General features: G+C 45.2%; 1 protein-coding gene across 3 annotated transcripts; it reads left to right on the forward strand.

Annotated features, from left to right (window-relative positions):
- The first annotated feature begins 1,234 nt into the window (after positions 1-1,234).
- Positions 1,235-15,477, forward strand: MTRES1 (mitochondrial transcription rescue factor 1). 3 transcript variants are annotated; one of them, XM_070733289.1, is made up of 4 exons: positions 1,235-1,340; positions 9,719-10,163; positions 11,350-11,422; positions 15,059-15,477. In XM_070733289.1, exons 2-4 carry the CDS (start codon positions 9,727-9,729, stop codon positions 15,233-15,235), a joined length of 687 nt encoding a protein of 228 aa, XP_070589390.1. In that variant the 5' UTR covers positions 1,235-1,340; positions 9,719-9,726; the 3' UTR covers positions 15,236-15,477. The 3 variants fall into 3 exon arrangements, with proteins under 3 accessions (XP_070589390.1, XP_070589389.1, XP_070589388.1); XM_070733288.1 differs by having other exon boundaries at positions 1,248-1,336; XM_070733287.1 differs by lacking the exon at positions 1,235-1,340 and adding an exon at positions 1,480-1,570.
- The last annotated feature ends 100 nt before the right edge of the window (positions 15,478-15,577 follow it).

Genomic DNA, 15,577 nt, shown 5'->3' on the forward strand with positions numbered 1-15,577 from the left:
GTGTTTCCCAACCTTGGCAACTTGAAGATATTTGGACTTCAACTCTCAGAATTCCCCAGCCAGTGAATGCTGGCTGGGGAATTCTGGGAGTTGAAGTCCAAATATCTTCAAGTTGTCAAGGTTGGGAAACACTGAGATACACAGTACCGGTAGCAAACTTTTGATATTTTTCCCCCATTTCTGGGCTCTGGGTATGTTTTTCCTATCACATTAAATGAGGTTGAATGTGTATAATTTTAGAAGAGCTGTGCGTGTTTGTGTGTACATACACTTTATATAGCAGATAATCAGGAGTTGGCTACTGCCCAGACAAGGGGGAACGCAGTGCAGTAGCAAAAATGGAGCTCCACCCCAAAATACCCAATTGTTGTACACCATCCTGAGTCGGCTCGAAAAAGGTGGCATATAAATCCAATCAATCAATCAATCAATCAATCAATCAATCAGCACTAAAAGATGTTGAAACGAAATGCATAAACCACGCCCACAGTGTGGTAGTAAAAATTTTGGTAGCCCATCACTGGTCTAAGGGTAAAGTTTTCAGGGTTAGGTGATGATACTACAGAGTTAGGTAGTGAGTTCCATGCATCAACTAGTCGGTTACTAAAGTCATATTTCCTGCAGTCGTGTTTGGAGCGGTTTACTTTAAGTTTGTATCTGTCATGTGCTCGTGTGTTGTTCTGGTTGAAGCTGAAGTAGTCGTTGACAGGAAGGACGTTGTAGCAGATGATTTTGACGACATAGTTCTAAGCTTTCTAAACCTAGGATTGCAAGTCTAGTTGCATACGGCAGGGGTAGGCAAAGTTGGCTCTTCTATGACATGTGAACTTCAACTCCCAGAATTCCTCAGCTAGCATGATTGGCTCAGGAATTCTGGGAGTTGCAGTCCACAAGTCATAGAAGAGTCAACTTTGCCTACTACTGGCGTAGGGCATTCTGTTGGGGGGGGGGGGCAACGGAATACGCTACGCAGAAACAGAAACGGCGGTATCTTTCCGAAGTCGTCCCGCCTTTCTGAAGCCCATCCGGTTGTAAAGTGAGACCAAGCTCTCCTTAGATCGGATTCACCACCCTCCCCACCCGCACCTTCTGGCTTTGTTCTTCTGAGCCTCGGGAAGAACCCAACGGAGAATTGGAAGATTTCGGCCTATAGAGCCGCCAAGTCCTCCGAGGTTCTCCTTTCCAGCAGGGGTCGCTGTCGCCGACCAAAAAAACCTCCAAACCCTTGGCTCCGCCTCAGCCGCTGCCCTTTGATCCTACGGAAAAAAACTCTGAGAAGGACGGGCACAGAGCTGGGGCCGCGCAGCAGGGTTTGAGCTGCGAACTCCAGCCGGAGGCAGGTAGCGTGGCCGGCTGGATGATAGAGCAGGCCAGGCAGGCGGGGGCGGGCGAAGAGCCAGCGCTTTCCGGTTCCTTTCTGTCGTTTTCTGGCGCAGGGAGGCCGGGATCGGACGCGGGGCCGCTAGGCAACCGGGCAGAGGGTGGGGGTGGCGCACGCGGCGCATGTTCTGATCCTCTGCGGGGAATTGCTCGGTCGGGGGATCGCAGCGCGGTTTGAACCGTATTTACGGTAGGGTTCCTTTGAATTCGACCTTGAGGCTCACCAATGCCCTCTGCGAATGCGGCTGCGACCTTATTCATTCGTCTGCCGTTCCAAGTCAATGGCGACGACGCTTGAGATGGTCTGATCCCTTGTACATACGTGGCTCCTTGTTGTTAATGGGTCTTCTGCAGGACATATATTGTGTGGGACCGTTGACAAAGTCAATTCAGTTGCAATAGTATTGTATTGATTTAAGGCAGAGGGCTGCAAAGTTGGCGACTTTAGGACTTGTGGACTTCAATTCCCAGAATTCTCCAGCCAGCTCTGCTGTCTGGAGAACTCTGGGAGTTGAAGTCCCACAACACTTAAAGTTGCCAAACTAGCATCAGCTCTGCTGTCTGGAGAACTCTGGGAGTTGAAGTTTCACAACTCTTAAAGTTGCCAAGTTTGGGGAGTCCTGATTTTAAGGCATGTTGCATTGCCCTGAGAGTTTGCATGAATACTTTTCTACTACTATTCGAGTTTCCCAGTTCAGTGCTGCGGTTTAGATCCAGATAGAAAGTTACTAGCAGTCCGGAGCATAAAATTTACAAGCTGAAAACTGCATGGAGTTGCTTCTACTAAGAGGCGGACTGCTACTCCTTTGATCTTTGACCATCTTGGCTGATTTGCAAATAACAAAATGGGATTGATTATGTAGAGCAAGGGTCTCCAACCTTAACAATTTTAAAGACTTGTGGACTTCAACTCCCAGAAAGGAACAAAATTAGTGTTTTCCAAGAAAATCTGAACTGTACAAATATTATCTTCTCTGGCACTTTGTCCTAAACTGAAATATAATGATTGTAGCAAAATCGTTATACTGTAATAGTAATCCTTTGGCTCCAGAGAGCGCTTCTTCAAAAGTGGACAGCATTAAACCTTTAAAATTAGGGGTATCAATTCATCAAAGGAAAAAATCTCTGCATTCTACAGCAAAGCTTGGCTGAGCAACTCTGGGAGTTGAAGTTCACAAGTCTTAATGTTGTCAAGGTTGGAGACCCCTGAGATAGAGCGTAGAGCTTTTACATTCCTTTGATGAATTGATACCCTTAGCAATAGCATTTAGACTTATATACCACTTCACAGTGCTTTACAGCCCTCTCTAAGTGGTTTACAGAATCAGCATATTGTCCCCAACAGTCTGGGTCCTCATTTTACCCACCTTGGAAAAATGGAAGGCTTTGAGCTGGTGGTGAGATTTGAACTGCTGAACTACAGCCAGCAGCTAGCTGAAGTAGTGCTGCACTCTAACCACTGCGCCACTCCGGCTCTTGAATGATGAATTAATATGCCTAATTTTAAAGGTTTAATGCTGTCCATTTTTGAAGAAACACTCTCTGGATCCAGGGGATTACTATTAATACTATTGCTACCATCATTATACTGTATTTCTGTTTAGGGCAAAGTCCTGGAGAATGTAATATTTGTACAGTTCAGATTTTCTTGGAAAACACTAATTTCATTCCTTTCTGACGATTTAGGGCAGAATTGAGTTTTGGTCTTGGAAAATAGCATGTGTCAGTGTGCCTGGACATTCTGTGATGCCATAAAGGGCTAATTTTCCTTAATGCTATTTAACACAGGGGTCGACAAAGTTGTTCAGAATCTAGGAGCCAGCCAAAAAATTTAGGAGCCAGAATTTTTTTTAAGCAAACTTGGTTTTTTGCCGAGTCTCCACCTGACATCGCTTTCACCCCCTCCCCCCCGGCGCAGGCCTGGCTCCGCCGAGCCGGCTCTGCTGTACTCCCGTCGGGATCCGAGGGGAGACCGTTAGTCAGAAACCGAAACAGAGAAGAAGGAAAGGGAGACCGGGCCGGGGACGCGGGTGAGGGGGGGAGGGGGGAGGAGGGGTTACTGGTCGGAAGTCACCGCGCACGCGGCCGGAGGAGGAATGAACAAAACCTCACGCCGGGAGGGGAGGGGCTTCCGCTTCTCTCCGAAGGCGGGGTGAGCGGCCAAGATCGGAGCGTCTGTGTGCGGTGGGGGGGAGTGAAGGGGTTCGAGTAGGAGGCGGAATGGAGGCAAGGGGGGGAGGGAGAGACGCACGCAAGCGCAGGGGACGCTGGGAAAGCAGCTCGCTCCGAGGTTGATGGGCGGAGCTACGGAAGCCAAGATGTACCATTTCTGGGCGTAAACACAAGGCGGGAAAAATATACTGTATACCAGTGATTTTCAACCTTTTTTGAGCCGCGGCACATTTTTTACATTTACAAAATCCTGGGGCACACCACCAACCAAAATGACACAAATCTAATAAATAAATAAATAATACATACATACATACATACATACATACATACATACATACATACATACATAAATAACCCCCTCATATATACAATCCCATGTAACATCCCCTTATAAATACAGTCAATCATCAATCATCCCTCCTGAAATTTATACCACTGTCTCATTTCTGGGTACTTCTCCTGTCTTTCCCCCTTTTCTCTCTCGTGTTTCTCATTTCTCTCTCTTCCTCCCTTTTTCCCTCATTCCTTCTCCCTCTCACTTCTCCTCTTTTTCCATCCCTGTCTCTCTCCCCCCCTTATGTGTGTGTATGTATACACACTCCAACCATTTCCAAAACCAGTTGAGGGCTGGGGTTTTTTTCTCTTTTATCCTTTTCAAAAACAGGTGTGGGCTGGGGGGGTTTTCTTATTATTTGGGTGCTTTTTACCATATGCTTCAAGAATCACCTCTCTCTCTCTTTTGTTTCACTCTCCTCTCATTCTCTGCCTCAATCATTTTCTCATTTCTCCTTTTTTCTCCCCTTTTTGTTCTCATTTCTCTCACTCTCCTTTCCTCTCCCTATCTGTCTTGCTTTCTCTCTCTCTTGCTATCTTTTTCTCTCTCTTGTTCTCTTATTTTCTCTCTCTCTTGTTCTTTCTCTCTCTCATGCTTTCTCTCTCTTGTTCTTTCTCTCTCTGTTGCTCTCTCTCTCTTATTTTCTCTCTCTCTCTCTTTCCTTTCTCTCATTCCCTCTTTCTCTCTATCCTTTCTATCTCTCACTCTTTCCTTCTCTCCCTCCCTTTCTCTCTCTTTCCATTCCCTCTTTCTCTCTATCCTTTCTATCTCTCACTCTTTCCTTCTCCCCCTCTCTTTCTCTCTCTTTCCTTTCTCTCATTCCCTTTCTCTCTATCCTTTCTATCTCTCACTTTTTCTTTCTCTCCCTCCCTTTCTCTCTCTTTCCTTTCTCTCATTCCATCTTTGTCTCCTGGGGCTGACTGCGCCTGCCCTGCACCCCCCACCACGGAGGGAAAGCATTTGGCATCGGCACCGCCAACCCCCCCCCCCCCCCACGAGCAGCAAAGCATCGGAGTCAAAAGGCAAAAAGCGCGCCCCGTCGCTTAGGCTTTTGCTGCTCCTGGAAGGGGGGGGGATCGGCGCCCACCCCTCCAGAAGCAGCAAAAGCCTAAGCGGCCGGGCGCGCCCTTTGCCTTTCCGCGGAAGAGGAGAGGCAGCGGATAGGGCGGGCGGGGGCACCGCCAACCACCCCCCCCCACGAGCAGCAAAGCATCGGAGTCAAAAGGCAAAAAGCGCGCCCCGTCGCTTAGGCTTTTGCTGCTCCTGGAAGGGGGGGGGATCGGCGCCCACCCCTCCAGAAGCAGCAAAAGCCTAAGCGGCCGGGCGCGCCCTTTGCCTTTCCGCGGAAGAGGAGAGGCAGCGGATAGGGCGGGCGGGGGCACCGCCAACCCCCCCCCCCCCACGAGCAGCAAAGCATCGGAGTCAAAAGGCAAAAAGCGCGCCCCGTCGCTTAGGCTTTTGCTGCTCCTGGAAGGGGGGGGGATCGGCGCCCACCCCTCCAGAAGCAGCAAAAGCCTAAGCGGCCGGGCGCGCCCTTTGCCTTTCCGCGGAAGAGGAGAGGCAGCGGATAGGGCGGGCGGGGGCACCGCCAACCCCCCCCCCCCCCACGAGCAGCAAAGCATCGGAGTCAAAAGGCAAAAAGCGCGCCCCGTCGCTTAGGCTTTTGCTGCTCCTGGAAGGGGGGGGGATCGGCGCCCACCCCTCCAGAAGCAGCAAAAGCCTAAGCGGCGGGGCGCGCCCTTTGCCTTTCCGCGGAAGAGGAGAGGCAGCGGATCGGGCGGGCGGGGGCACCGCCAACCCCCCCCCCCCCCCACGAGCAGCAAAGCATCGGAGTCAAAAGGCAGCTTCCGCGCGTTTCTTTCAGCGGAAGAGGAGGAGAGGGAGCGGATCGGGCGGGCGGGGGCTGCGCCTTCTACTGCCGGCGCCTCCCCGCCCCCGCCCCCCCCCCAGGCAGGCAGGGGAATGGGGACTGCGCGCCCATGGAAAAGGGCACGCAGGGGGGGTATTTTGGGGTGCGCGGGTAGCGGCGGCGGCGGGCAATAGCCGGGGGGCGGCTTCTGCAAGTGGGAGCTCCAGGGCTGAAGCCTCAGCCCTGGAGCTCCCACTTGCAGGAGCCACCTCGTGAAAAACACTGCTGTATACATACAGTACAGCAGGCAACATTTTCTAGGCGCCAGACAACATTTTCTAGGCGCCACTGGCGACCAGGCGCCTGGGTTTGTCGATCCTTGATTTAACATGATAGCAGTTTACAGTTTACAGATACTTGAGGGGTTGCCACGGTGAGGAGGGGGTCTCTTTATTCCCCAGGGCACCAGAGGGCCGGACGAGGAACAATGGTTGGAAGCTGACCAAGGAGAGATTCAACCTGGAAATAAGGAAGAACTTCCTGACGGTCAGAGCGATCAACCAATGGAACTGCCTGCCAGGGGAGGTGGTGAACTCCCCAACTCTGGACACCTTCAAGAGGAGATTGGACTTCCATTTGGCTGGGGTGCTGTAGGGTTTCCTGCTCAGGCAGGGGGTTGGACTCGATGACCTAACGGTCCCTTTCAACTCTATTAATAAAATAAAATAAAAAAATAAAACATATATATGATGATCCTCAGGAGTTTGGACGTGAAATGTCATCAGATGTTAAAGACATGCAGATTACTTCTTCGTGACACTTAAATGAAGAGAAAACAGGCAGATTTTGAATGAGTATCTAGATTCTGTATGGGATGGATGGGGCCCAATAAACTGAAGTGGGATTTTCTCATAACAGCTCATGGTTGATAGATTTCAGGTTGGCGAATTAGTGAATCTGCCCTGGAGTGGAATTTGATTTGACGTAAGGTTTTTATTGTTTTGGCAAGGGTGTGGACTTGAATAGTTTTGAATAGACTTGAATAGTTGCAGATGTTCCTGGAATAGTAATTAATACTAAAGGACCCAGTGATTTTTCAAGTCTCTACCCAAATCTCTTGTTGCATTGGCTGTAGTTTTTTCTTCCATATGAAAACCTAGCTGCTATTGTTCATACTCTGGTAGCCTCATGTTTGGATAAGTGAGGGATCTAACTATGCACACATTGCATCTTTATGAAAGCAACCGACTGGCTACCAATTAACTACCAAACCAAGTTCATGATCTTGTTTTTTGACAAAAGAGTGCCTTTGGAAATCAGGGAATGGGATTCTGCTTTTGCCTTTAAGTCTGTTTTATAAAGTCTGCTTTTGCCTTTATAGGGCATGTTGGTTACTGAGGTGATCAGAGGAGATATTGTTGTGCACCCAGTACTACAGTTGATCTGTTGTTATTTTGCTGTTACTCATAGTTGGGCATTTGTAGTGAAAGGCTTTGGATTTTTTTTCTCTCTCATCTTTTGCACTGCTTTAATTTATTGAAGTTTACTAATTAAATTATTATTTGATTGGAAACTGCTTTAAATTGCCTGCACAAGAAGAAATAAATATTAAATCAATAATATGTAGGCTTGGCTTTCTTTTCTTAAAAAAATGAACTGTCAAAGCAGGTCTATGCTTCATTTCTAAATCTAACTCTCTTGAGAAAATAATGAAGATTTCATTGAAGCCTGCATTCCCAACCCATTTTTCAAAATATGGATCATCACAGTAGACTCAGTTCAATTTTTGTTAGTCATAGACCAGCAAAACAGTGGATTCATGGATAAAGTGATAGATTTCTCCCACTATTCTTCAATGCCTTGTTTATAAATAGTGTTTGTGTGGGTTAGTATCAGGAAAGAGGAGGAAAGGGATAATTACTTGCCGGTAAGTTAATGTAAGCCGTTGAATTATTGTGAATGTGTAGTACAGAACTTTGGCGGATGGTTCTGTGAACATTGTAGATTTTTATGACATCGGTGCTACCAGGTTTCCCTGAAAATAAGACCCTGAATTATTTTCTTTTGACCCCCGAAATAAGTGCTTGGCCTTATTTTCGGGGAGATCTTTTTAAATTTTATTCTGAGGTGCAGGAGGCAGCAAACACGATCACCTCATGGCTGCTTGGCCACTTAACCTCGGCCTGTGGATCAGCTGATCCAGAGAGGGCCAGAGGTTCTGTTTCTCCGGGCACCTGGAGATATTTCCGGTGCATTCTTGCTAGCCCCAGCCCTGCCCAATGCGCTAGGCAACTTTGCAGCTGAGGGCTCCTCTGTTCCGCAGCTCATCTTGTGGCTATGGAACAAGCGGAGACCACACTTTATGCTGTGCGGGTGTTGCTTAGAGTCCTGCTACAGTGAGGCAGAAAGCCATGTGGCCTATCAGAATTGGGGGGCCCATCTACCCAGCTGCTGTTGCTTGAGAAAAGGACAGGCGATTGTAGGAAGCATGTGCTTATGATAGAAGCAGTAATGGGCAGCCAAACTTTTTACTTATTTTGTGGGTGTGGCTTGATGGTCATGTGACTGGGTGGGAGTGGCTTGACCAATCATTGTTCAAGTGAACTGTTAAGTCCTCGACTTACAACCTCACCAGTGTCTTTCTCTGGGGTGACAATTTGCTTCGCGTTTCCCACGCTCTTTTTTCCGGGTCGCCACCTGACTCAGGCTGGGTAGCTAGGCGAATGGGTGCTGATCAGCTGTTGAGAAAAGAGGGAGGAGGAAATGGGCCCCCTGCAATTCCTGCCGGTGCTGGTTTCCCTCTCTCTCTCTCTCTCTCTCTCTCTCCCTCCCTCTCCCTCTCCCTCTCTCTCTCTCTCAAACACACACACTGAAAATGGCACAGGGCAGGCAATTGCATAAGAAGATTGACTCTCCGCTGCCTCCAACTCAGTGCCTACTTAGGGAGGTGCCCCGAGGCCCAGAATGGCGCTTCCCATATCCAATGTGAGAAATGGGCTCCTTTACAGAGCCTCCTCTGGGCTTCATCTGCCTTGGAAGTCAAGGATTTTACCCAGCCACGCAAATGCTGTCCAAATCCCCTCAATTCAAGCGGGCCAAGCAGCTGCTCTGCCTGCCCACCGCATCTGGGTCTGTCCCAAACCAAGCGGCAGAGAGACTTCGGGCAGTGCCCTTCCAGCGCCCACCATCTTGCCAAAGGCGAAGTGGAAGTAGGCGGGGGCCACGCAGGGCTTCTTTTAACCCTAACTCAGCCCTAGCGCTCGTTTGGGGCGTCCCATACACGAGATGTGGGTATGAGTTGACTTTGGCATTTTACTTCTGCCTTTTGTGAACTTTGGGCTGCATGCAAGGAAAGTAGTAGAAGCAGCAGAAATCTTTCTCTCCAAACTCCACCAGGAATGAGTCTTCGTGTGAGCAGGGCTGTGGCTAGCAAGAGTGCGCTGGAAATATCTCCAGGCACCTACAGAAACACAACTGGATCAGCTGATCAGCGGGCCGCGGTTAAGTGGCCCAGCAGCCTTGAGGTGACCAGGAAAGGGAAGGACTGTTTCCCGTGCTGGCCACGATCACTCCCTTCACTAGGTCTTATTTTTGCGGTATATTTAGGCTTGGCCTTACTTTCAGGATAGATCATATTTTGAGGGAAACACAGTGTTATGTTGCCTAGCCCTACCTAGGACAACCAAAAAATACTAGCTAGAAATCTTGTAACTCTTTGGATTGTGGATAGATGATTTTTATATGCAAGATTATAACCTAGCCCCTGGCATTCTGTTTTTTTAAATCATAGAGCCACACGTTTTGTATTCGGAAATAAATTGAATTAATTCAGTGCCACGTATTGTTTAATGGGTTTGGGATTTTGTGAATCCTATACCTTCCTACATCTCTTGTTGTTTTAGAATATGTAAGAAGTTGCATTGTTTATCTTGGAAAATTTCTAACTTGCAATGCCCTAACTGTTTAATCCTTTGTTCCAGGGTATGCTATGACAGGGTATAAATTGCTTCTTGGCGCTTTTAGAAATCTAAATGTTTGGCTTGGACTTCTGGTCAAATCTCCACACAAACTCAGCTCTCCTTGGAGGACCTTTCTTTGTGCTGCAAGCCAGTATCCCAGAACCACAATTCTCCCCAAACATTTCTGTGTTTCTCCCATTCAGCATCATGCATTTTTAATACCATGGTCAAAAAGTGTGACAGGGATTTCGGTCCGACACAAAACTAACAAAAGCTCACATAAAAATGTGAAACAAACTGTGGAAGAAGACTTGGAGGAGGAAGACACTGAGGAAGAGATAATTGATTCGGAAGATGAGTTTGAAGATGATCCCAGCATAGTGAAGAATTACAAAGATCTTGAGAAACTAGTGCAGTCTTTCCGATTCGATGTAATCTTGAAATCTGGTTTAGATATTGCAAGAAAGTAAGTCTAAAAGTTTAAAATAACTTCTAAGTTATTTAAGTAAAGGGATTACATGATCTAGCTAATGATATTTTGTTTAACATTGCTAAGAGAAAGCTAGTTAATGGTTTCCCTCTTAGGGAGACTATTAATATACTTTTTTTGGTTTTGCCAATACTAGTATGTTGAAATAGTATTCTTCATCAACCTTTCCCAATCTGGTGCTGGTTGTAACAGCATCTGGAAAGCATTAAATTGGGGAAGGTCATTTAAAATGACTTTTGTAGCTTGTGAATAAAATCCCTATGAAAACAAACTGGACAGTTACATACTGTAAATTTGGCTATAAAGAAATAATGAGAACTATTAGCATCAGCTAATGGTCATTAAAACAAACAAAATAGCTCTTAATTTGCAGTCTCCTGGCTATTCCTGTAATTAACGCTTCCAGACACCATGATGCAGGTTTCTTGCTTTGATTTTATCATTTGTTTCAGGATATAATTAATATTCATAGTAAAAAGCTTTGAATGAAGGGCAGAAAAATTAGACATGTGTTATCAATCTTTGTTATTTTACTAGCAGAAGGTAACAAAACAGATTTAAGTAGAAATTGTTCCCGATTTCTGATCACAGACCAACAGTCTCTGAACTGTTCAATTGATCACATAATAAGAAGATTGGTATTTTTGACCTGAAAGCTGTTTATTTTAACTTACTTGAATGACTCATTTTATAACTGGGTTCTCTGAAATGTTGCTTTCAGGAAAATCTGAGTGAGCTTAATAGGATTTGCTTCATCAAAAATATGCATAGGTTTGCAGCGTTATTGGGCTTTAAGAAATGCAACATTGATTTTCCTTCTGTAAAAGCTTACTGTGTCTGGAAGTCCATACAAAGTGAATCAATTCCAATAGAGCGGGAAATGCTAAAATGAAACATTGTTATATTAATTGATATGATCTAGCTCAGTGTTTTTCAACCTTGAAAACTCCCAGAATTCTTCAGTCGGCGTTGCCGTATGGATAATTTGGGGAGTTGAAGTCCACACTTTTTAAAGTCACCACTTTAAAACCACTGATGTAGCTATCTATGTACAGTACATACAGTGCAACGGTAGAAAAAATTATTCTTAGTATTTATTTTTGTTTAAAAAAATATATATATAGGAAGAATATTAAAAAATAGGGTTCTTTTTGTTTTAAAGCAAAGTGGAAGATGCATTCTACAATGGTGAGCTTAGACTGAATGGAGAAAAATTGTGGAAGAAAAGTAGATCGGTAAGATTTTTTGAAATTCACGGTATAACCTAAATTAACATGAGGTGTTATGGATAGAATTTAATTCTCATAAATATTACTTAGTGAAACAGGGTCACAGCACCATATAAAAGATGTACAGTGATACCTTGTCTTACAAACTTAATTGGTTCCGGGACAAGGTTCTTAAGGTGAAAAGTTTGTAAGACGAAACAATGTTTCCCATAGGAATCAATGGAAAAGCGATTGATGGGTGCAAGCCCAAAATTCACCCCTTTTGCCAGCCGAAGCGCCTGTTTTTGCGCTGCTGGGATTCTCCAGAGGCTCCCCTCCATGGGAAACCCCACCTCCAGACTTTTGTGTTTTTTCGATGCTGCAGGGGAATCCTAGCATCGCAAAAACGAGCGCTTCGCTGGCAACGGAAGTCCGGAGGTGGGGTTTCCCAGCAAGGGGAGCCTCAGTGAAATCGCAGCATCGCATAAACACCAAAGTCCTCGAAACCCCACCTCCAGGCCTCTGTGTTTTTGCGATACTGCGATTTCACTGAGGTTCCCCTCACTGGAAAACCCCACCTCTGGACTTCTGTTGCCAGCGAAGTGCTCGTTTTTGTGATGCTGGGATTCCCCTGCTGGGAATCCACTGCAGCATCAAAAAAACACAGAAGTCAGGAGGTGGGGTTTCCCATGGAGGGGAGCCTCTGGGAAATCCCAGCAGCGCAAAAACAGGAGCTTCGGCTGGCAACGGAAGTCCAGAGGCAGGGCATCCCAGCGGCAGCAGTGGGTTTGTAAGGTGAAAATAGTTTGTAAGAAGAGGCAAAGAAATCTTAAACCCCGGGTTTGTATCTCGAAAAGTTTGTACGATGAGGGGTTTGTAAGATGAGGTATCACTGTATTTGTTTTTACAGCATTGAGACCCAAGTTTATTATTATTGACCATCTGCTTATTTTTATTTCTAGAACTGTTTACATTTCAATAACCAAATTATTAAAGTAACAGGTTGCATGTTGTATTACAACTAATACTACATTTCAAAAATGAGCTAGTTCAGTATATCTCTTAGACATAATTTAAAGTTAGATGAACAATTGGAGTAAGTTCATCTAAAATTTTGAGCATGCATTCTTCATATTTTATTTCACTTTTGAAGAATTCTGGCTTCTTTGTTCATTGTGTTAGGCTAGAACTCTGATTTAACTATAAGTTAAGAAGAAGGCTAATGGTTACTGCCTGGTTGGTTGTTGTTTTTTTTCCTTTTTGGCTAAGGTACCTCAGTTGACCTAACGTTCTCCAAGAAGAAGCTGCTACCAATGCCTTGGTGTTGTTGTTTTTTACTTGACTGGGGTGGCACTATCTCAGTGCAAATTCTGTGGAACAGCCCACCCCTAATACTGAGGCTGATTCTTTTACTGATGGCCTTCCAGAAGTTGAAGAAAACTTTTGCTTTGGAGTTTGTTCACCATTGGCACTTTTTGCTTCTTCTGTATATGATTACTGTTATTTTGGGAGGAGGAGGATTGAAGCATATTGTACTGTCCCTTTTATTAGGGGCTGTAGCTAATTTTTACTATAAACATTTTATTATCCTGTATGTGGCTATAAATTGTCATAGATCTGGTAGATTCAGCACATAGAAATTCAGTTAATAATAACGACAACCATTTAATCATAGCATAATTTGATTCTTATGGGGAAATTATTAAGTTTAGCACATTGCAGTAGAGGCATGATGTTCGATTCTAAGAGTAAGAGGTCTATGTTATTTTGAAAATCAGTGAAGGAATTCAGGCAATGGGGGAAGAGAAACTGTTCAGTGCCACATCCTACCAATCTTACACTGCCATCCATTCATGTGATGTGAATATAGGCTGATTTGACCTATTGTCATTTTACAGGCAAGGTAACAGACGCACATACAGTACAGTGATCCCCCGCTCGTTGCGAGGGTTCCGTTCCAGGACCCCCCGCAATGAGCGGGTTTTCGCGAAGTAGCGCTGCGGAAGTAAAAACACCATCTGCGCATGTGCAGATGGTGTTTTTAACTTCCGCAGCGCTAGCGAGGAGCTGAAGATTGGGGGCGGCGCGGCTGTTTTAAAACGTCGCCGCCGACATGGGGGGCTCGCTAGCACCCCCCCAAACCCCCAACCCGGGTTTGGGGGGGTGCTAGCGAGCCCATGTCGGCGGGGGACGTTTTAAAACACCCGCGCGGCTTTCCAATGAGTCTCGAAGACAAACGCGGAAGTTTGACGTTTGTCTTCGGGACTCATTGGAAAGCTCCGATCGTTTTAAAACAGGCGCGCCGTTCTCCGCTGACTCCTGGCGAACTTCCCGGGCGAAGGGCGGGCGAGCGGGTGCTGGGGGGGGCTTCGCCCTCCCGCCAGCAAGAGGGGGAAGACCCAGGGAAGCCGCCCAGCAGCTGATCTGCCGGGCGCCATCTACGCATGCGTGCCCATAGAAAAAAAGGGCACGCATGCGCAGATGGTGTTTTGACTTCCGGGTTCAAAAATCGCAAATTACCCTGTTCGCAATGGTCGGGGACGCAATAACCGGGGGATCACTGTATATCATAAGGAGTTTGGCTTGATTATATGACCCCAATTGTTGTGGCTTGTAAACTATAGACAGAATGGAATGGGAATAGTAAAATAGAATCACAGGGGTGGAAGGGGCTTCAGCTGTCTTCAAGTCCAACCCACCTCTCAAGGCAGAAGACCTTGATATACCATGATTGCCTTTTTCTTTAAAACTTCCATTGAGTTGTTTTGATTAATTGTTCTAACTGTGAGGAAATATCTTCTTTGTTCCAAGTTGGATCTCTCTTTTACAAGCTTCCATGTTTTGTAGATTAAGTCAACCTCCTCTTCTCTGTGACAACCCCTCTAATACTGCAAGGCAGCTATCATGTCATCCTTAAAACTTTTGTTAGGTTAAACACCACTTAATTCCCTTAAGTATTGTAGAATTTAGCCTCCAGGTACCTTTTTATTTCTCTTTGTACTCTTTCTAGACTCATAGCATCTTTTTTTGTAGCTGAGTGATCAAAATTGGATACAGTATTCCAAGTGTGGACTCGTGGGTGCAGTATATGGTTTATGGTGCTGTGCTTTATTACTGCTGTAGCTTCTTTACTGTGGCTCTTCAGTTTAATGGATTAGAAATGTCTGATAATGGGTTTTCAGTAACCTTTTCCTATACATGCATAATAATTAATAATAATAATTTATTAGATTTGTATGCCGCCGCCCCTCCAAGGACTCGGAGCGGCTCACAACAAATAAAACATCATATACAAATCCAATGTTAAAACAGTTTTTAAAAAACCCTATTAAAAAACAGCCATACAACCCAAACACACCATGCATAAAGTCAAGGCAGTTAAGGAAAGGATATATCAATTCCTCCACGCGACATAGATGAGTTTTCAAAAGTTTGCGAAAGGCAAGGAGGGTTCTTAAGGCACCACAACATCCTCAAATCATGGCATTTATGCCGCAAAAAAGCACACCTATTAAAAAGTCATCTTGGCAGCTTTCCTCCAAGCTTTAAAATGGTGGGAGTGAAAACATTCAAATCAATATGTCAGGCGAGTTATTCATACAATCAATTAAAAAATGGGCTATTTTTCTCTCTCCCCCCCCCCCTCTTTCCCCCCTCCTTCAGGTAAAGGTTGGTGATACCTTGGATCTCATTCTTGGAGAAGACAAAGAAACAGAAACAGCTGTAGTTATGCGAGTTGTTCTAAGGAAAGCATCCGAGAAGAATGAGAATGACAAATACAAAGTGGTGTTGAGGCGCTGGAAAAACTTAAAGGTGCCCAAGCAGGATGTATTGAAGTGAATAAATGAATTGCATGTTGATTGATTTGTTGTGAGCAGTCACATTTATTGTATAATATATTTTTTGTTAAACAAAGTTTGTTTGTTTTTTTAAAAAAAAAGATGGCATGCCACTTTCCTTACTATAAACTTTACTACTTCTGTTCCATGACTTTAATTTGCTGTATGCTATTTTCATTTCATTGGGAAAGAATAAAATATTGTTCCTATGAGAAATAAATAAAAGGGAAGCCTGATCTTAAATTGTCTTGGCTGTTACTTAACCACATGACCCAAAAACTCAAGTGGTAATCTTAAGGGAAAACATTACATTGAGAATATTTTTATCAATTAAAATTTCACT

Source organism: Erythrolamprus reginae, chromosome 1 (assembly GCF_031021105.1).
Source record: "Erythrolamprus reginae isolate rEryReg1 chromosome 1, rEryReg1.hap1, whole genome shotgun sequence".
NCBI lineage: Eukaryota > Metazoa > Chordata > Lepidosauria > Squamata > Dipsadidae > Erythrolamprus > Erythrolamprus reginae.

Excerpts from the sequence above, each read along its gene's own strand:
- MTRES1 (XM_070733289.1), top strand. The coding sequence starts at position 9,727 with ATGACAGGGTATAAATTGCTTCTTGGCGCTTTTAGAAATCTAAATGTT. Across the intron at positions 10,164-11,349 it reads GGTTTAGATATTGCAAGAAA|CAAAGTGGAAGATGCATTCT; the intron begins GTAAGTCTAAAA and ends TTTGTTTTAAAG. Across the intron at positions 11,423-15,058 it reads TGTGGAAGAAAAGTAGATCG|GTAAAGGTTGGTGATACCTT; the intron begins GTAAGATTTTTT and ends CCCCTCCTTCAG.